The 22871-nt window shown below is 40.7% G+C and overlaps 2 protein-coding genes across 4 annotated transcripts in view; both read right to left on the bottom strand.

The window, feature by feature from the left end:
- The window catches only part of ahrra (aryl-hydrocarbon receptor repressor a), a 26127-nt gene extending 22649 nt beyond the window's left edge, over positions 1 to 3478 (bottom strand). For 2 of the 3 annotated variants that reach the window (XM_067378182.1, XM_067378184.1), the window contains exons 1-3: positions 3344 to 3478; positions 3028 to 3103; positions 1607 to 1791 (exon numbers count right to left, since the gene is read on the bottom strand). In XM_067378182.1, the coding sequence (XP_067234283.1) occupies positions 1607 to 1791; positions 3028 to 3089 (247 nt within the window). In that variant the 5' untranslated portion in view covers positions 3090 to 3103; positions 3344 to 3478. The remainder of the gene's footprint in view (positions 1 to 1606; positions 1792 to 3027; positions 3104 to 3343) is intronic. The other variant, XM_067378183.1, reaches the window with a different exon arrangement.
- Positions 3479 to 5315: 1837 nt separating this feature from the next.
- LOC137013909 (ankyrin repeat and SAM domain-containing protein 6-like) lies at positions 5316 to 13714 on the bottom strand. The gene is made up of 16 exons (XM_067377953.1): positions 13241 to 13714; positions 11538 to 12052; positions 10702 to 10746; positions 10420 to 10624; positions 9953 to 10059; positions 9733 to 9872; positions 8206 to 8407; positions 8069 to 8118; positions 7813 to 7995; positions 7561 to 7723; positions 7299 to 7462; positions 7033 to 7219; positions 6703 to 6770; positions 6339 to 6455; positions 6082 to 6178; positions 5316 to 6009 (listed from the first exon to the last, which is right to left on the bottom strand). The coding sequence occupies exons 1-16, from the start codon at positions 13492 to 13494 to the stop codon at positions 5960 to 5962; spliced, it is 2547 nt and encodes an 848-aa protein (XP_067234054.1). The 5' UTR covers positions 13495 to 13714; the 3' UTR covers positions 5316 to 5959.
- Positions 13715 to 22871: the final 9157 nt, after the last annotated feature.

Raw genomic sequence — 22871 nt, 5'->3', positions numbered from 1 at the left:
CATTAAATGTCCCACAATGAATGTAGCAAAAACAAAGTTATAAAGAGCGAGGCATTCACAGGCAGATGAAGCAGAGCAAGAACAGAGAAATGTCAATGTTCCTGAAGATTATGGAAATGTAAATTTAAATACAGAAATGCATTGCCATTTTGCACAGTACATTTCAAATTGAAAATTGCTACCAATATGCTTCTGTAATATGGTGATATGAAGATCTGTGGAGATCATTACAACTGTGATCTGAATCATAACCTCATAACAACACAATCATTTCATTCATGTCTCAATCAGAATGATCATTCGGTTCGTCCAGAGCGTGATTATTTCTAGTTATTAAATGTTTGAGACACAAACACTTCAGAAGAGTCTCCTTACAGCCATTTACAGGCACAATATCCCAGCATTCCCTGTGTCTCACCTCTCATACACCCTCTAGTGGTGATGAGAAAAACACACCTAGATATCTATAGCAAGAAGCCAGTTTTACATATAATTAATAATATATTAAAAGATTTAATGTTTAATAAAAACTAATTATTTTATATTTATAATAATACAGTTCTGTCTGTATTTCAGGTCATTCACAGCAGAACTACATCAGTTTCATTCACACTCAAACCGCAGCTGCTCTGAATCTGGACCGGCACTCACCGACACACACGGCCGGAACCGCAATAAACCAAACGCACTAACACAGTGTGTGTTCGTGTGTGTTTGTGTGTGTTCATGTGTGTTCATGTGTGTTAGTGTGTGTTCATGTGTGTTCATGTGTGTTAGTGTGTGTGTTCATGTGTGTTCGTGTGTGTTAGTGTGTGTGTTCATGTGTGTTCGTGTGTGTTAGTGTGTGTGTTCATGTGTGTTCGTGTGTGTTAGTGTGTGTGTTCGTGTGTGTTTGTGTGTGTTCATGTGTGTTCATGTGTGTTAGTGTGTGTTCATGTGTGTTCATGTGTGTTAGTGTGTGTTCATGTGTGTTAGTGTGTGTGTTTGTGTGTGTTCATGTGTGTTCATGTGTGTTAGTGTGTGTTCATGTGTGTTCATGTGTGTTAGTGTGTGTTCATGTGTGTTAGTGTGTGTGTTCGTGTGTTCGTGTGTGTTCATGTGTGTTCATGTGTGTTAGTGTGTGTGTTAGTGTGTGTGTTCGTGTGTGTTCATGTGTGTTAGTGTGTGTTCATGTGTGCACCATCCAGAGATCATTCCTAATCACCATCTAAACTTTTATACACTAATTGAAAATTAAAACTTTTATCATTTTTGAAAATGAAAAAGTTTTATACACTGATTGATCATTGTTAAATCAACTGTAATGGCAAAAATCTTACAGATCTGGAATATTTCAGAAAGCAGAGCAATAACTCAAACACACACAGGACTGTAAAAAAGCATGATGTTTTTTGTCAAACGTGAGCTGGATGCCACGACCGGTTCACACACACACACACACACACACACACACACACACACACACACACACACACACACACACACACACACACACACACACACACACACACACACACACACACACACACACACACACACACACACACACACACACACACACACACACACACACACACACACACACACACACACACACGCGTCTTACCGCTGAAGAAGCTCTTGACCCGCAGGTAGCTGACGCTCAGCCGCAGGACGGACAATTTGTCCAGTTTGGAGATGATCTCGGGTGAGAAGGGCAGCAGACTGGCCAGCCGGTCCAGCTCGGCGTTCAGACGGTCGCGGTGACGCTTGGACGGGTTGGATTTCTCAGTCACCGCCGCTGGTTTTCTGCTAGATAAAACACAACACCGTTATGAAGAACTGAGCAGATCATTGGAGTTTAACCCTCCGAGATCCACGGCAGATCAACACTCTTCACTGGAGTGAAACACATCGACATATTTCATCTCGGAGTTCCCAGCATGCCAAAATCACACAGCACAGACAGAGCCAGTGACATCACGGCTTTAGAAATATACACACGTGACCTGTAATAACATAAAGGAATGAACATACAGATCTAGTAATGTTCACCGCGCCTGATTATGATCATAACCAGTGGCTTCTTAAAAATAAAAATCATCTATAATTTCCAAGCTTGAGTCTCTGATGGTTCAAGGTGGAGATTTAATCAATGAGTCGTATGAATGAATGAATGTTTTTACGCTTCTGCACACCTGACTGACCCTTGACCCCGAGCACAGGTCACTTCATCAAGAGCAAAAAACATCTAGACTAAATAAACAAACACAACAGAAAGTGCTTCAAATAAACGAAACGGACGGCTTCACGAGCTTCAGCTTCACTCCGACTGACTTACTGATTAAAAGCACATAAATATATAATCATCATCATAACAATAATAATAATAATATATTATTCAACATAAATACTGCCAAGCTGATCTCAGGACAGTTATGAATGAAGTTTAAAACATTCTGAGGTTTATTTGCTTCATTCTGAACTCAATATTTACTGATCTGATCTTTTTCAGTCATTTCAAACTCTTCCTCTTTTGTCACATAAACATTTACACTTTCATTATTTTGAAGATCCTGGACCACAAAACCGGTCTTAATCCGCACGGGTATATTTGTGGCAACAGACATATTTATGTTCCATAAAGATATTTTGTAAATTTCCTACCATAAATATATCAAATATGTATTTTTGTGAGTGGATATGCATTGCTGAGAACTTCATTTGATCAACTTTAAAGCGATTTTCTCAAGATTTTGTTTTGTTTTTTTTGCACCCTCAGATTCCAGATTTTCAAATAGTTTGGCCAAATATTGTCCTAACAAACCATAATCAATGAAGCACTTATTTATCCATCTTTCAGATGAAGATTAAATCTCAATTTAAAAAAATTGACCTTTATGACTGTTTTTGTGGTCCAGCGTCAATATAATAATAATGATAACAATAATCATTAATATGGTTCAGTGAAGAGTTTCAGGATCCAGATCAATCATGAGTTCAGAGATCAGTTTAATGTTCATCATAAGTACAGTCACGAGTCTTAACTGTTTCTGGATGGGTTTCCTCCTCTTCCTCCCCGCGTACAGACAGTCTCCAGGTGGAATCATCTTCAACAGATGCTCTGAAACAGACAGCAGCTTCATTCACTAAAATAATAATAATAATAATAATAATAAAACACTTCAGTCTCAGTCACTTTTAACTCACACTCAGAAACTACTTCCATTTTTCGCTCCAGTTTAAACAGAATCAAATGAACGATTGATGGATTGATTCAAAGATTCATTCTTAAACGACTCGGTGCTGTTTACATTCAAAGCGAGAGCTGATCTCTAATAATCAATAAATCAATATAAAGTACCTGCTGTGATGATCGCGCGCAGAAAGAGCTGGAGAGACTCGGGTGTGTGTGTGTGTGTGTGTGTGTGAGTGTGTGTGTGTTTGCTGTTATATACTGTGTTTCAGGTGGCGGATTCCACAGAATGACACGCCGGACTCTTCGCACGCGATTCTGAGACACACACACACACACACACACACACTGAGGGGAGGGAGGGATCTCTCTCTCTCTCTCTCTCTCTCTCTCTCTCTCTCTTCTGAAGCTCATATCGAGTCGTTCATGGACAGCTGGATTTTAGCGGAATAAAAATGAAACATTGTAACATCGTCAGTTTGAAGAATATCGAATCATTTAAAGCGGGAATTATTCGACAGCTCGATGAAGGACAAACACACTGACCGACTGGAGTTTCCGCATAATAACGATAATAAAGGATCACATGTGGTAAAATCACTAACTTTCTGAAGTTCTCAATAAATACTAAATTAATTGTGATGAATTTTATCGTTAAATTTTATTATATAAAATATATCTGCGCTCTTTCCTTCATGAATTTACTGTGAATTTAACATTAATGTCACACTGTTTATGGAATGCCAAAGCTGAAAATAAATAAATAAATGCATAAATAAATATACAAAGAAATATAAGAAACAAAACAAAGATAAATGTGTATTTATACTTTTATTTACTTATAATTGTTTTTTTTCACATTTTATTTTTTCCACTTTTATTTATTTATATATGTATTTATGTCTACATTCATTTACTTACTTTCACATTTATTTATTTACACATTTCTTTGTATTTATAATGAGCAACTGTGGCCTCAAAGCATCACCCCTCCCACTCTGATCTCGATTGGTATGTCTGAGGTAAAACACGCCCCCTCATTACCATACGGACAAAGAAATGAAGAAATAAAAGTGGAAATAAATTTAAATGTATTTTTTATGTTGAAGAATAAATAAATGATGAAAAATACAATTATACTTGAATAATACTTTTTTGTATTAATAGTCTATTTAAATAAAAGTGGAAATAAATTTAAATGTATTTTTTATGTCAAAGAATAAATAAATGATGACAAATACAATTATACTTAAATAATACACTTTTTTTGTTTATTTTTTGTATAATTATGTATTATTTATTTATTTTTGTTCTTTTACATGTCTTTTAATAGTTATGTATTTCTGTATTATTTTGGCAGTCCCTTTCAAGGAAAGTCTGTTCACGGCTCCGGTCAGCGGTTTCTGGCATCCAAGACCAAGTCCTTTCTATTTGAATGGGGGAATCCTGAAATCTCATAAACTGCTTGACAAACTCACAATTAAATAACACATTTCAAATCAGCAACAAAATCTGACATGAATTGTCCCATAAATGTTGTTTCTTAGCGTTAGGGAGCTTCTGCAGTGACTTTATCAATCAGTGATTGGCTCTTTTATTTAGAAGGCGGGACGTGTTCCTCCATGTTCTCCTTGTAACAAACACTGGAGACGGATGGCGTGTGACGTCATAACAAGCGTTTCGTAAAGTGGCGAAATGTTTGAACATGGATGCATACGAATATGCCCATTTCACTCATGTACTCTGTTTTGCAATTAAAAATAAATAAGTTAATTAAAACATTTTTTTGAAAAAGACTCAGTGACGAAAGTCAGCTTGAAGGCATTTGCTCACATGTTTGCGTTGTGTTTGTGTGATATTTGAGTGTTGTGATGCTCTGCAGGATAAATCCCATCCGTCTCTACAGGATCAGCCCATTTAATCTCCCACAATCCCTCACTGCAGCGACAATCAGGTCTCTGCACGCAACCGTTCACACCACAACTGTAACTGTACCGACCCTAAACTGACCCCTGACCCCTGACAAGCAGAAGATTGTGGGAAATAAAGCTGCGTGTGATTGACCTCATTTAATGACAATGTGATTAATAAATAAACACAGTAATCTTCAAAACGTTTCACATGTTTAATATTATATAAACATGATCTCAACTGATGAGATCAATTAATAACTCACAATCACTGAACAGAGTCTCTGAGCTCAAACTCTCGCAGGGACACGAATAATCACATGTTTGCAAACATCCAGCAGGTTCAGTGGGCTGGAAGTAAATCTGCTGTTATTGAGGTCAGCGAGTCGCTGAGTGAACGAACGAGTCACTGATTCAGTTCACTGCACACGACTCTTGAGCTGGTCTGAGCCGTTCACAGGGATAAACACTTTACAGGAAGAAGACATGACACGCATGATCCGGGCTGGTTTTAATAATGTACCAGAAGAATTAAGATGGTTGATGAATCTATAATTTCACCGTAAGATTCACTGAAACAGATTCACAACAGTGAAAGAATATTGTGCACTCTCCGCAAGTACAAATAAAACACATAATAATAATAATAATAATAAATGACAGTCCTGCACAGCTACAGAACAGAAACAGACACCTTCATCAGTCTGGAGCGGTTCACATGTTCTCTGAACGAAACCGTGCTGAAGGTTCAGTTGCTCGTTCATGACCTGAATCACACGCGCCCTGCCGTGACCTCGTGGTGCTGCGGCGCCCCCTGGTGTGAGCTGAGGGTGTTACACCATCTTCCCTCTGAATCACAGCGTCGATTGGACCGTCAGCGTCTGCTGGACGACTGCAGCTGGTGTCGACTCCAGCCTGACGGAGCTGAACACAGACTCTCGTGAGTTCACAGAAGATCAGAGTTAGACACTGGAGAACATGATCAGAGTCACTCACAGCGCGGGCGTCCCGCGGGTCGAGGGTTACTGGCGCTGCTGCCGAACGAAGACTGGAAGTTATGGATGGTCTCTTGTAAAATCTGTCTTTCCCTCCCCTGTCATGAGAAGATTTTCATCACTATGTTTACAGTTGTGGGTTAGTTCACACAAAAATTTAATTTCTGTCATTAATTCCTCTCCCTCGTGTCGTTCATCTTCAGAACACAAATGAATAAATCTTAATTTGTGTTCTGAAGATGAAATAATGAAACTCACTTTCCCAGCGTTCAGCTCCGATATGGCCGCCAGGATCTGCTGCCGCGGTCCGTCTGTTTTGATTCCCAGTTCTTTCAGGTCTCCGTCAGTCAGAGTCAGAAACGCCTCCATGTCCACCTGTGTTCATCAGAGTTCATGTTTACAGAAGCAGAGCCTTTATTTTTAAGTCACTTTGCATAAAAACATCTGCTAAATCCATAAGTGTGAAAGAAAACATGGAAACAGTGTAAGCCAAACATTCACTAATATTTGCAACTCTACTTTTTGTTTAACTTTTTTTTTGTGATAATATGAATGTGTTCACTGTGCATATTTAAAATAAAAATATTATTTGCAAATAGTTCAAGCACACAGACAGACGCACCTCCTGCTCCTCAAAGATGGGCTGATATTTCTCCAGAGAAAGTTTCCTCAGAATCCCTGAGAGCTCATCTGTGCATGAGAAGACCATCAGAGAGACGCCCGTTTACACCACATGAGAAAACACATCATAATTATACATTAGAAAAGTTGAAATTGACAGTCAATTATGAGATGAAAAGTTGAAGTTATGAATTTTTCTTATGAGGCGGAAAAAGCCTTCCATAGAAATGAGCCAAAACTGACAAAATCTCCCAAAACCTCTTTTTTAAGGGTATAAAAACAAGCTAAATAAAGTGTTTATCTGTGTAACAGCAGTAATGGTGCGTCTGACCCTCGTCGGTGATGGTGCCGCTGCTGGAGCCGCCGCTGCTCTTGGATCGGGGCTGCGTGGACGCGGATGACAGCGAGTCTGCGGCCGGCGGCTTCGGGGTGGGCGACGGAGAGGGCGTGAGGGTGGGAGACGTGCTCTTGGACGTGGACGAGTTTCCTGACTGAGGACGCTTCTTTAACTCCAGTTTCTGAAACACACACACACAGAGGATCAGAGTGTCTCACACACACACACACACACACACACACTCGTTCATTGACACGCACCCGTCTGCCGTGGCTGTCCGGCGGGCTGATGTCGGGCGCAGAGGGCAGCGGCGTCGCTGCAGGACTGGGCGTCTCAACGGCAACCGTCCTGCTGTCCAACAGACCAGCCGCTCTCTTCCTCTGAGCCGCGATCTGAGACAGAACACTGTCCGCACCGCTGCCACCTGCACACACACACACACACACACACACACACGTGATCAGGATCAACTGTTAGTCGTGTCACGGCAGATGCATGATGTCAGCGGGTGGGCGGAGTCACCTGAGCGGTTGTGGGAGTCAGAGGCATGACGGTTGACTCCTCCCACACCATTGGACCCGCCTGAGGAGTGGGCGGAGTTATAGTTGCCTGAGTTGGAGGGGGAGGGGCCTTTGGTGATGCTGGGAAACTTGATGGACCTGCTGACCACTCGACTAATGGACGTCTACAACACACACACACACACACACACTCATTAAACAGAACACAATCCAGATAATGGAGATGTGTTGATGTGTCACATGACTCTCTCACTATATCAGAGTTGGTGCAGCTGGTTCTGCCGGGTCTCTGAGGCATGTTTCCGCTCCGGCCCTCCTTCACTGACCCGCAGCGCTCCGAGCTCCACGGCTCAAAGTTCGACGGCGGCAGGAAGGGCGGGATGACGGCCTTCAGCTTCTCATTGGGCAGACGAGCGAGCGGCGCTCCGTTCCTCAGCTGCCAGACGGATAACGATTAGGGAAACGCACACATTTCAAGACTTCAACATGTTTAAATTAAACAAATGTACCATTGTCGTGATGAGGAAGTCATCTTTCCCACTTCCTGTTCCGTTCAAACCTACAATAAAACAGTGTCATGGCTTTACTGCGTGTTGTTTCTTTAATTCTGCCCTAAGCAGGACGAACTCAAACTCGACTCTCGTACCGCAGTCTTTACTCTTGGTCCACGCGGCGCTGACCTCAGCGCTGGACTCCGCCTTACTGCCGCCCTGCGCTTTCATGGTGGCGTCCAGAGGGAGGGCGGGGTCGTCGGGGAACGGAGCGAGCCGATTGGTGGAGAGGCCGTGTCTCAGCGTGTGCGTCAGCTTCAGTCGACGGAAGCGGTTGGACATGCGATTCCACCAGGACTGTTGATGAGAAAAGAAACACGGAGGAAATATACAGAACAGTTTCTGTCTGGATTGGGAATCCTGATATTATAAAAGAACTACATGTTGTTTAGGTACAAACACCGCCAGTGACATCAGAATGAAAAACAAAGACTTCCAACATTCAAAAACAAATTGGCCAATTTCAATGTCAGAACGGTGAACGAGTCTGCAGGTGTGAATAATGCAAGCTAAAACGAATTTTAGGATTTTCCCATGTTCAATGGACTATATGCACGGAGCGTTCTTTAGCACTTCCGCATTAATACAAGCCAGCTGGAGAACTTCCTGTGAGAGTCATGTGCTGGTGTGTTGAGCATCAGTAGTGTCATACTTAGTTTATCATCAGAATATAGTCACTTAAATATTCAGGAATAGCATTAATTTAGTTATTCAGACGTAAGACGGCATAAAAAATAAATAAATAAAGATGTTCCTCAGTGTTCCTCCTCGACTAAATTCAATTCCACCATCAGTTTTCACACTTTTATGTGAAAAAAGCTTCAAAAATTAAATATTTATTGTGCACTTCAGTTAGATTCATTGAATAACATGTGTGTTTTCACAAGTGTGCTGAAATCATTGACTGACAGCTGCTGTGATTATAAAGAGAGAGCGGCGCTCGCTTTTCACAAGAAAAGTTATTGTTTTTCAGGAGATTCTGTGAGTATTTCATACTTCACATTGACAAAATTTATTTTAAACCTAGTTATTTTATAGGGTTTAATATTTAGTCAAAAACGAAGAGAAAAACAATTAGAGGAAATGGCTGATATATGCGCAAATAAATGCTACTTTGTCACCACCTGCTGGTTAAAAAGGTAATTATTGTCTTTTTTATTTTTAAATAAGTGTTTTCTATCAAATGTTGAATTTCCTACATTTTTAAACATTCGGTTTTACAATGGAGACAATCTCAGAAGGATGAACAAATAATGTTTGTGGTCGTCACATTAAAAATATAATTTGAAGTGCTGAAAAATAATGTGCGTGTGTGTCTAATTACAGATACGGCGTTTTTAAACACTCCCAATAGCTTCATCTTTATTGCAATCAATAAAACTGGTTTATTGGCAAATTAGGTAAATGTGATAACTGCATTAAAATATGAAAACAACATTAAAAAGTCAGCCATTGATGGTTTAGTGTCGATGTACAGCGACTACAGAACGAACAGCTAACAGTTCACCGGAAATACCCGAGCTGGCTTAACCACAACCAGGAAGTAACCGTGCATATAGTCCACTGGAAGAAAATATCTGCTCAATCCTTTAGGGGTCAGAGGTCAAGGGCAGTGCCGTTACCTTCAGGCCGCCTCTGTCATCAGGTGGCAGTGGCACGTTGAGAGACGTCCGTCTCTTGGCGGGAGATTTTCCTCTGTGTTTGCTCTTATCTCTGTCCAGCAGCATACACACCGACGCCAGCAGCCGCACCAGCTCAGTGTCTGCCGTACAAACACCACATCAGCGCCAGACTCACACACACACACACACACCGCTGACCGCAGCCCAAGCGCTCGCTCACCAGGGTCGTTCAGGAGCATGACCAGGTCAAAGGCCGTGTATCCGTTCTTGGCTCTCAGGTTGACGTCAGCGCCTTGATTCAGAAGAAACTTCACCACGTCTTTATTCCTGATCAACACAAACACAACATGCTGAAGATTAAGAATTTTAAAATAAAATAAAAAACTCCTCAGATTTGAGCGAGTCACATGTTTGGCCTCCTTCAATGTCAGAACGGTGAATTTCGCTGAAGGTCGACGAGTTTGCAGGTACACTGTCATAATTCATAAGATCTGTAGATCATAAGCATAAATGCTGTGATTGTAGAAACAGCACCATCCTGCAATTCCTGCTTTATAGTCCCCAAGTTTAACACCCCCTGAAATGATAATTAAGACTTTTCTTAAACAATTGAACCCTTTTATGACCTTCCATTTGAGCAAACTGAAGCAGGGACCCGCGGGAGCTTGTGTCACTCTGTTTACTGACCCGTGGTACGTGGCCTGCATGAGCGCCGTCCAGCCGTGCACCGAGTCCTGTCTGTCCACGTCTGCGTGTTTCTCCACCAGCAGCTGCACCACCTCCAGCTGCCCACTGACGGCCGCCATCATCAGCGGAGACGCGCCGTCTGCGTTCGACACGTTCACCTGCGACGCGTCCTCCTCCACGATCTCCTTCACCAGCTGAGCGTTTCCTGCGTTCAGTCCTTCATTAGTGTGACGAACTCTCCATCTACAGCTCGACTCCACCTCTAATACTGAGAATACTCACCTAACTTCAGCGCATGGAAGACATCAGGCCGTTTCTTCTCATCATCTGTTGAGTATTAAAGGGCTGGTTGATTATGATGGGACTGTTTTAACTTTAGTTAGTGTGTAATGTTGCCGTTTGATCATAAACAACATCTGCAGAGTTACGACACTCAAAGTTCAATGCAAAGAGAGATATTTTCTTTTACAGAAATCACTGTTTAAGGACTACAACGAGCTTCTTCCCGGGTTGTGACATCACAAACCCTAAAATTTGCATAAACCCCGCCCCCGAGAACACTCAACAAAGGGGGCGGGGCCATGTTGGGCTGCTTTAGAGAAGAGGAAGAGTTGTTGTAGTCGAGTGTTGTTGTCATGCCGTCATTTTACGCCGGACTGCTTCACAAACGAGGGTCAATTCAACACAAAAGATGAACATGACGGCACATGCTAGTGGATGAGTTGAATCAACTCCACAGCAACTACATCAATTTATCCACTAACCATTCAGAAACGTCTAAAAGTTGTAACTTCTTCCTGAGTCTCTCCATCAGTGTCGACTCCGGTTTGAACAATGTAAGGCTGAACACTTTCCTCATTTTGGCTGCGTGAGATTCTCCAGCTTTGTTGTTGCTGAGCTGTTAAAGCTCCGCCCTCTTTTGCTCATTTGCATTTAAAGGGACACACACAAAAACGGCGTGTTTTTGCTCACACCCAAATAGGGGCAAATTTGACAAGCTATAATAAATGATCTGTGGGGGATTTTGAGCTGAAACTTCACACACACATTCTGGAGACACCAGAGACTGATATTACATCTATATGCTTGTCTTGATCATGGTGGATCTGCGGGTTTACCTGGCTGCGGCCGGACGGTGGTGATGGCGTCCAGGTAGTTCTTCACCTCTCTGTGCTGCAGCTGAAGCGCCACCTCGAAGGCCGTCTTGCCCAGGACGTTGAGATGATCGGCGTCGGCTCCTCGCTCCACCAGCTGCTGAGTGACGCTCAGAGTCCCGCCGGCGGCCGCCAGCATCAGCGCGCTCCAGCCCGTGCTCTTCTGACAGAAACTGACGTCCGCGCCCCACTCCAGCAGCAGCCGGACCGCGGCCTCGTGCCCGTGCTGAGCGGCGGCCAGCAGAGCCGTGATCTCCAGGAACGTCCTGCCGTTGTCTCCGGGGACGCTGCCGTTCCCGTCCGCTGCCGACAGGTGGTCGAAGTCGTCCACGAAGGCGCCGTTCTCCAGCAGGAGTTTGGCCAGGTGAGCGTGACCTCCGCGCGCGGCCATGGTGAGGACGCTGGCGCCCATCCGGTTCCTGCCGTTGATCTCGGCGCCGTTCTCCAGCAGGATATGAGCCACGGTCACATGACCGAACCTGTGGGCGGAGCGTCAGATCAGAATCTAGCGGCTGCAAACACTCGACTGAGTAAAACATCATGTTTCCATTAATCATTACATAGAGCTTTATTACTATTCAGTGTTAATGATGTCCAAATGAATGAGCTATAATTTGCTAAATTGACTTCAATTATGAATGGCACATTATGCAAAACACTGAATACTAATTATACTAATTCATGAATAAACATTCTCATTACTCACTCGGCTCATCACAGCTGTAACAATGCAATAATAAATATCATGCTAATCACTCATAACTATCTTCAGTTTAATAAGCCAGATTCATCAAGCACTAAACTACAGCTGTGTGTGTAAATGAAGAATAAAAATGATAAGAGTTAATCCAGAAATAATCTCTGTGAATGTCTTTCTTTCTGCTGTGGGACATAAACAGGGTTTAATAAATAAATAATAAATAATAAACTAATATAATATTAAACAATCAAAATCTGAGTAATATTTAATAACATTCATTCATTCAAAACAAAAATTATTACATTTAAATAAATGAGTTGATGGATTTAAACGAATAATATGTCTAACAGTACAGAACTATAATGAGAAATAATGAAACTAAATGTTATTTATCTTTCTCAGTATATGACTTTACCAACATGAACAAATACTACAGTAAATACTATAGTGTTTTTAAACCATACTATAGTAAATTGTAGTATACTGTATATATATTATAGTATTTACGGCACTTTGTTAATGAATGCTACAGTATTAACTATAGTGAACTGAACAACTGTAATAAATACTGTAGTATACTTTAGTTTTTACTACAGTAAACTGTAGTGTATTGTAGTGTAATATAGTTGTAGAAAACAGTACAGTATTGGGTAAAGTCATTTGTTTATATTACTATAGTTGTTATATTATCACAGCAACTATAGAATTACCATGACAAATTAATTCAAGTACTTTACTGTAGTATGGTTCAAAAACACTACAGTATTTACTGTAAATTACTACAGTATTTTGAGTTTAGGATGGGACGCTCGATCATATTTGAGGGTTTGTGGATCTAAAAGACTGAAAACCCCTGAAATAAAAGATGTTTTGAAGCACAACGAAGAGGAGAAACAAACAAACAAACAAACACCAGCGAGAGATTTCTCAAAACACTAATGAATCTGGAGTGAATGTGAATCTGAACCTGGCCGCCTGCATCAGAGGAGTCCAGCCGTAATGGTTCCGTCGGTCCACTGACGCTCCTTTCCTCAGCAGGAACCGAACCAGCTGCTCGTGTCCTCCGGCTGCCGCGAACATCAGCGCCGTGTTTCCCTCCTCATCGGTCCCGTCCACATGACCGAACCCGCCCGGATCCTCCAGAACCCGCCGCGCGCTCTCCAGATCGCCCTCATCACACACCCGGAACCACAGCAGCGGGTTGACCGGACCCAAACTCATTCCCGAACCGCATCGGCTGGTTCAAAGCGCCGAACTGCAGATGTTACACACTCAAACAAAGTGTCAATCAAAAAGTTCTCCAGCGGCTAGAGTTTCTGCGCATGCGCACATCCACGTCGCGCATAGACGCTTCCTAGGATTCCAGTGAAACAAAACAACAGCAGGAGAAACCCAGGCTGCGGCGTCACCTGCTGGTCAAACACTGCGTAGAGGAGTAAAACAATCAGAGAAACGAGATATAATGAGAGCATAGAATTAAAAACAGAGTTAACTTCAACAGGATTCAGTTCAAGAGCCCAGAATATCAGACGAGATCTTCAGAAGTGAACAGATGCTGTGATTCGCCAGGATTCACTGAGGCTGGATGACCAGCAGGGGGCAGTGACGTCACACTGGAGATGTTTCCTCCATAAACACAGATTACTCTCTTCTAACTGAGGACAGCAAAAATAATGACATATCTCACTGTAAATATATATTTATATATAAAGATAAAATCTGTGCTTTTGAGTGTTGAGAGACACACTTAAAACGAGAAGGATTCAGGTGACATTTATTGATGCATTATGATTTTTACTTAAATTCCCACAAGCCAAATGTTTATGTTTAATAATGTTCCCACCTTACATGCTTGTTATGGGATCATGTGTGTTGATTATTGCATTAAAAATATAATTATAATGGCCTTAAATGATTTTATATTCAGTCATACAACGTATTTCTCTTGTTTTTTTTATTATATGTTTGTATGTTTGTTATTGATATGTCTAAAATAAAGAAATAAAGTAATGCATATATGAAACTGGAGGATAGAAGATGAGCAGAACTCTCACACACACACACACACACACACACACTGTGCACACCTTTCTTTTCTCACAAAAACATAATTTAGTATTTTTATTAATTAATTTACATTGTGGGGACCGGTGGCCGGTGAACTCAGGTTTATATTACATTGTGGGGACAATGTACAATGTAATATAAACAAAGCACACACACACACTCTCTCTGTCTCTCTCTCTCTCTCACACACACACACACACACACACACACACACACACACACACACACACACACTAAAAGCGTTTAGTTGCTGATAGCGGATATGAACACAAACCAAACAACCCTGGGAACATTTCATTTATCTGCTTCCACATCTGAACACAGCTGGAAGAATGTGAGGATTATTTTTAGAAACAAAAACAATTTCTTTTCTGAAATGATTTGTCTGAAGTCGACATGATATGACTTTGAGCAGCAGCCGGAGCAGGGCCTCGTTTAATAAAGTGTGTGTACGCTCAGATCTGATCTCAGAGTGTGTGTACGCTTAAATCCACACCGTCACTCATGCTTATAGACGCTCTTTGATGTGGAAAAGTGTTTAGAGTCACGTCAGGGTGTGAGCAGACCTACACACTTCTCCTGCTCAGATTACTGCAGGTTTTTGGAAATCTAAGCTATTCTTGCAGCTCGCCTTTCTAAAGGAAGATGACTGGTGATCTTTTATACGTAAATGACATTAATTAGGTGTCGTTTAAAACGCAGAGAACTGAAATCATTCAGCTGTGCACTAGTTCAAGATTTCACATCTTAAGGAGAGGCATACTCGTTTTCTGTGTCTACGTTCATTCTATGAATAACACACACATCTGAGAGATGATCCTAAGATCAAATTTAGCTCCTGATGTTGACCTGCAGACAGACAATCATCAGAGAGAAGATGATGGATTCATTTCCTCATGATGATTGTGATTCATTCATCATTTCATCAGGATATGAATCTGTCACTCTGGAATAATAATGATCTACAGCTTAATATCAATATGAAGATGATATTCTAGTATTTGCATTGATCTAATTCTGTATTTTCCTCTCTGTAACAATATTTCTGAGCTAATTTACATATGGTATTGCCTTATTAAATATTCTAATGAATATTTTAGCACAAACTGGCTGTAATTTAGTTCATACCTGATGAATGTTAATTAGCTGTGAGATCATGAAGAGCCGATCATCATCATCATCATCATCACAGATGAAGATTTAATGCTCTCACATCTTCAATGTCTCTCTAGATGAGCAGAACATCACTGATGCTTCTTCTCCTCCTAGAGTGCATCAGTACAAACATTAACACATAATGGCCATAAAATTCAATTTACTTCCAATAAACATGATAAAAGAGAGGGAGACGCTCGTTCTCACGCAGAGATGAACTGATCGGAACAGAGATCTCACAGTCGGACACACTTTGACTGTCGTCATGAAATCTGAAGCACTTCGACTGAAAGAGATGAGAGAATCTGAGTTTCTGAAGTGAAGCAGAAGAAATATCTAGATTATTTCACCATACTAACTTTGAAAGCAGAGCTGAATATGACGTTGTGCCGGAGAGTCAGTGTCCCTTAGAGTCTGGGATCGGATAAGAAACACAGACGAGACTCGGAGAGTCTCTCGACCGCTCAAACTCCCTGAACCAATCTGAACACATGAATCTCTCTGAATGAATCTGAACACATGAATGAATCTGGACACATGAATCTCTCTGAATGAATCTGAACACATGAATCTCTCTGAATGAATCTGGACACATGAATGAATCTGGACACATGAATCTATCCGAATGAATCTGAGCACAAAAATCTCTCTGAATGAATCTGGACACATGAATGAATCTGGACACATGAATCTATCCGAATGAATCTGAGCACACAAATCTCTCTGAATGAATCTGGACACATGAATGAATCTGGACACATGAATCTATCCGAATGAATCTGAACACATGAATCTCTCTGAATGAATCTGGACACATGAATCTATCCGAATGAATCTGAGCACACAAATCTCTCTGAATGAATCTGAACACACAAATCTCTCTGAATGAATCTGAACACATGAATCTATCCGAATGAATCTGAGCACACAAATCTCTCTGAATGAATCTGAACACACAAATCTCTCTGAATGAATCTGAACACATGAATCTCTCTGAATGAATCTGAACACATGAATCTCTCTGAATGAATCTGAACACATGAATCTCTCTGAATGAATCTGGACACATGAATCTCTCTGAATGAATCTGAGCACACAAATCTCTCTGAATGAATCTGAACACATGAATCTCTCTGAATGAATCTGAGCACACAAATCTCTCTGAATGAATCTGAAAACATTAATCTCTCTGAAAGAATCTGAATACACAAATCTCTCTGAATAAATCTGAAAACATGAATCTGTCCGAATGAATCTGGACACATTAATCTCTCTGAATGAATCTGAACACATGAATCTCTCTGAATGAATCTGGACACATGAATCTCTCTGAATGAATCTGAACACATGAATCTCTCTGAATGAATCTGGACACATGAATGAATCTGGACACATGAATCTATCCGAATGAATCTGAACACTTGAATCTCTCTGAATGAATCTGGACACATGAATCTATCCGAATGAATCTGAGCACACAAATCTCTCTGAATGAATCTGAACACACAAATCTCTCTGAATGAATCTGAACACATGAATCTCTCTGAATGAATCTGAACACATGAATCTCTCTGAATGAATCTGGACACATGAATCTCTCTGAATGAATCTGAGCACACAAATCTCTCTGAATGAATCTGAAAACATTAATCTCTCTGAAAGAATCTGAATACACAAATCTCTCTGAATAAATCTGAAAACATGAATCTGTCCGAATGAATCTGGACACATTAATCTCTCTGAATGAATCTGAGCACACAAATCTCTCTGAATGAATCTGAATACACAAATCTCTCTGAATAAATCTGAAAACATGAATCTGTCCGAATGAATCTGGACACATTAATCTCTCTGAATGAATCTGAACACATGAATCTCTCTGAATGAATCTGGACACATGAATCTCTCTGAATGAATCTGAACACATGAATCTCTCTGAATGAATCTGGACACATGAATCTCTCTGAATGAATCTGAAAACATGAATCTGTCCGAATGAATCTGGACACATGATTCTCTCTGAATGAATCTGAACACATGAATCTCTCTGAATAAATCTGAACACATGAATCTCTCTGAATGAATGTGAACACATGAATCTCTCTGAATGAATCTGGACACATGAATCTCTCTGAATGAATCTGAATACACAAATCTCTCTGAATGAATCTGGACACATGAATCTATCCAAATGAATCTGAACACATGAATCTCTCTGAATGAATCTGGACACATGAATCTCTCTGAATGAATCTGAACACATGAATCTCTCTGAATGAATCTGGACACATGAATCTCTCTGAATGAATCTGAACACATGAATCTCTCTGAATGAATCTGGACACATGAATCTCTCTGAATGAATCTGAACACATGAATCTCTCTGAATGAATCTAAACACATGAATCTCTCTGAATGAATCTGAACACATGAATCTCTCTGAATGAATCTGGACAAATGAATCTCTCTGAATGAATCTGAATACACAAATCTCTCTGAATAAATCTGAAAACATGAATCTGCCCGAATGAATCTGAACACATGAATCTCTCTGAATGAATCTGAACACATGAATCTCTCTGAATGAATCTGAACACATGAATCTCTCTGAATGAATCTGGACACATGAATCTCTCTGAATGAATCTGGACACATGAATCTCTCTGAATGAATCTGGACACATGAATCTCTCTGAATGAATCTGAAAACATGAATCTGTCCGAATGAATCTGAACACAAGAATCTCTCTGAAGGAATCTGAACACATGAATCTCTCTGAATAAATCTGAACACATGAATCTCTCTGAATGAATGTGAACACATGAATCTCTCTGAATGAATCTGGACACATGAATCTCTCTGAATGAATCTGAATACACAAATCTCTCTGAATGAATCTGGACACATGAATCTCTCTGAATGAATCTGAAAACATGAATCTGCCCGAATGAATCTGAACACAAGAATCTCTCTGAAGGAATCTGAACACAAGAATCTATCCAAATGAATCTGAACACATGAATCTCCCTGAATTAATCTGAACACATGAATCTCCCTGAATTAATCTGAACACATGAATCTCTCTGAATGAATCATTTGATCTCTGGAGTTTGTTTGTAAATGTATTTTCTGTCATTCCTCTCTGTGTCTTGACCTTTGGCAGTTTCCCATATTTTCCCAAACATTTTCTCACATGTCCTTTGGGATGTCTGTTCTTGCTCAAACATTTGTCTTATTTCACGATCTGGCTCTGAAAGAAAGGAAAATAAGAAACTGAGCTGAAGTGTGTGTTTAATGGAAGTGCTGCTCTCGTTCTGTCCTGATTTTACTGCAGATGCTTCTGTCAGCAAAAGCAAAAGACGTGATTAAATGCATAAAATTCAAAGACTCAAATTCAATCAGTGTCTTTGTTCCCGACTGACATCATCTGATATTGTTATGCTAATGTGAGAAACAAGCAAAAGAAAAACAATCACTGTGTCAAAAATGTCCTTTAGATGGAGAACACGAAGAACCTGCTGATGTCTGAAACACAAACATTAATATCACAGTCATAATTGTGATGACACTGATGTTTGACAAATGTCATTACTGAAGGTGAAAGTGAACTGAGTTCAGGACACACACACACACACACACACACACACACACACACACACACACACACACACATGCCTAACTCAGTCGAGTGTGTTTGGTTGTGTTCTGCTGTTGTGTGTTTATTGTTGATTTCATGAGCGTCGCTCCTGCTCTCTCTCGTCAGTCTGTGTGTGTTTGAATCGGACAGACGTGGTTTTCAGTCACACTGACAAACAAATCAAATCAGAGCTGAAATTGTGTGAATGTAATTATGACGGTCTGTTTCTCATTGTGCCGCTGCGCGTTTGATCAGGGATGAAGACGGACATTTGGAGGCTTAAACCTTCACGACGCCTTCTGGCTTTATGAATCTCACAATGAAGCGAATCTCAACTGCATGATTGTTTACAGCGGCTCAATATGTAACTGTGTTATCGCACAACTCTAATCTGGCATGAAGAAATTAAGATAATATAAACATTAACATCATGATTTTCTGTAAAGCTGCTTTGGAACAATGTGCATTGAGGTGAAGAGAACCAGGACTGACCGCTAAACGTTTATTAGGTTAGAGGTCAGAGCTATAAGGTCAGAGGTCAGACACAACTGAGCACCAGTGAATGGAGATCTGCTGCTCAAAGATGGAGCAGATGTCAGAGATTCATTAGGGAAGTCGGATCGGTCTTTGGCTCAGTTCTTTCTCTCTTGGCCAGAGTTCTGATGGCTGTTAGCACATGGGGAAAATCACATGCGTTTCACAGAAATATTCCTCCAGTGTGTTCGGCATGTTTACTGAGAAAACAAGACCTGGAACAGATAATCAGATGCCTCGCTGGAGACCACTTGGACACGTCTGCTTGAAATCTGCTGAAAATCTAGAGATGAAAAGACAGCAGCGCCTCCAAATCCCTGAAGATGCTGAATGAACTGAATCATTTCTGCAAAGACAGATAGTTTTAGTGCTTTTGTACGAGGGCTGATTTCTACGGACCACAGAAAAACACAAAACTACACATGAAATCAAAATAGACTCTTAATTCAGTGACACTTTCACCATCCAATCAAATCTTCATTTTCAAAAATCACATTTATTCTCACTGAATATTAAAGCAATATCACAGGATCAGGAGTGTGTTATCGTCATATATCTAATATTATAAACGATTAAATCAGTAATAAAGACAGATCACTTGTTTCTTCCTGAATGGATCAATAGATTGAGTGAAGGATTCAATGACTCACTTATACAGACAGTCAGATGTTCTGCTCCGAAATGATCTTTGAACAAATCAGCTAACTGAAAAAGTGTGTTTGACGCTGTGTAGACCGATCGGCGTATGACATCAAGGTAACCCGATTCAAAAGAGCCGTCGGTTCTTGAATCACTCTTGATGTCACACATCGATCAGTCTGTGCCGCGTCGCTTCAAACCCAACACAACTAATGCTTCAAAGGGCTTACTCGTGCAGTCACTTGTACTGTACCTGAATGAATGAATCGCTTGAATGAACTGATTCAAATGACTCACTCATAAAGACGGTCACTTGTTGCCACCTGCTGGTGCGACAATGTAACTGCAGAAAGAGTCGGTGTGAAATAGCAGCACTGACAGTCTGTCTGGAACAAACACAGACAAGCGGACGAGTTTTTATTTCTGCACCAGTTTGGGGTGAATCTTATGAATCATATTTGATAATATGAAGTCATCAAATCAGGGCTGTGTGTCACTACTGAGAGCAGAAAAGCCCTTCGACTCGTGATGTTGGATTCAGTTCTCTTCTGTTCTGTATTTCATAACACACACTGTGTTTTTCTGAGATTCATTAGCCTTTCAAAAAGAGCAGAGAGAAAACAGCCCAGAAACCTCCCAACAGAGAAGAGTGATTCGACTGAACAAATCCTCCGTCAGGGACAATGATTCAGGGAAATCTCCAAGCATTCCAGCCAGAAGCTTTTCCCCGTATCGAGCCATAATTGTGATGTTTCTGTGATGTGACAGAAATACAGAAACTTGCACGCAAAGAAATATTCCCAGAGCGCCACATGATGAATGATAATGTGACCTGACCTGCACAGACTCCAGATAGGTTTAATGTTTTCCATCTTTTCCAAGGGCTGATGAATGGACGGGTCTACCGCTGATTATATTAGTATCTATTCCCAGTTTTATCCCTCCGAACAGGACATGCATCAGCACAACATCCAGAAAATGTCCCACGAGTGTGAAATCATCACACACCTTCGAAAGAAGTGCAATGATTTATAAGGCACTTCATTCATCTTCATTACTATTTGCAGTGTTTGAGCTAAATAAAGTGTTTTCCAATGTTCATTAAAACATTACAATTTGGTCTTTAATAATGTTCACAGAACGTTAGCACAAAAACATTATATACAAATTGTTCATGGAACATTTTTCTGAAATGTTTTGAAATGTTACTGCACTGTAAAAAAAAAAAAAAAATATTTTCATGATTTGTTATCAGAACATTTTTTGTCTTTTCCCAAATCAAATTAGATAATTAATGTGGTTCAGATAACATGATATTTTGAGTTTCTGTTGATTAAACCAGTCGCCTTCATTGTATTAACTCAATTTCTTGTTTTCAGTGAACTCTTTGTTAAACCAACAATTCTTTTTTACAGTGCTCTTGTTTCAGAACGTTCAAAGAACATTTAAAAGTAACGTTCCCATAATGTTTGAAGAATGTTAATGTTTGCATAACCAAGACAAAACATTTTAAAAAAATGGCTGTTTTTCAACATTCAGAGAACAAAACTCTCATAACGTAATGGGAACGTCAGCGAAACGCTGTTGGAACATATTTTGTTGTGTGTTTGAGTCACTGAAAGCGTTTCTGCTCGTGTCTTTGCTTTATTGTTCATCTTCAGCAGCTTTACTGAAATGAGGCAAAGAGCAAAAAGAGCCGCAATCTTCTAATCTTCTTAACGAATTCACTGGCGTCTGGCCTGACGGAGGATAATGAGTGACCTGACGGTCGCTTCGCTCTTCCGAGTGTCGTGGAGGCCGAAGCTGCTCTCTAATTACTCACCTCTGCTGCTTCATGAAGCCTGTGAGAGATGAAGATGATGATGAAGATGTTCGTCTGAACAGACAGAAACACAGTACAGATTCCTCATGACTCTAGAAGACTGTAAACAAGTCAGATATGAATCATAACCTCAGCACGAACTCAACTGCTGAACTGCATTTCTGCACTTTTCAGGAACTGTCGACTGTAAACACAAATGCAGTTTTACTGGCCTGCAGTTCTTCTCCTTCAGCTGGAGGATAGAAGGTTAGGTTAGTTTACATCTGGCTGTTCACACGGTTAGATGTGTGTGTGTGTGTGTGTGTTTGAGACATGATCTGAGATTAAACAGGCACATCCGGTGATTCACACACAAACGCTCTCTGGTGATGAAATATTAATGTGACTCCGTCGCTCATCAACCTCAAGGACACAAACACCGCAGACTCCAGACAGTGTTGCGAGATCTTTGGTTTCGGAGACTGTTTTCCTGTGGCCGGAGCAAGCGTGGATTCACATCGCTGACGATCAGTAAACATCTGGTTTCGTGTCATGAATCCGAATCCTCCGGCAGATTCACTCCCAGAACAGACTCTCAGAGCGAGTTTTATCAGACAGAAGGAGCGGATCACCTTGAGCGCTGTGACGCCTTTCTATGGACTATTAATAAACCTCATTAGAATATCAGCTTGTCCTTTCAGCGTGAATTCATGCAGATACAGACGACAGCCAATTATATCCAAAGACAAACTTCTGAGAGCTTCA

The sequence above is a fragment of the Chanodichthys erythropterus genome, chromosome 23 (assembly GCF_024489055.1).
Source record: "Chanodichthys erythropterus isolate Z2021 chromosome 23, ASM2448905v1, whole genome shotgun sequence".
NCBI classification, from domain to species: domain Eukaryota; kingdom Metazoa; phylum Chordata; class Actinopteri; order Cypriniformes; family Xenocyprididae; genus Chanodichthys; species Chanodichthys erythropterus.
The sequence above is the reverse complement of the archived record's forward strand: the minus strand, read 5'-3'. Positions and strand labels throughout refer to the sequence as shown.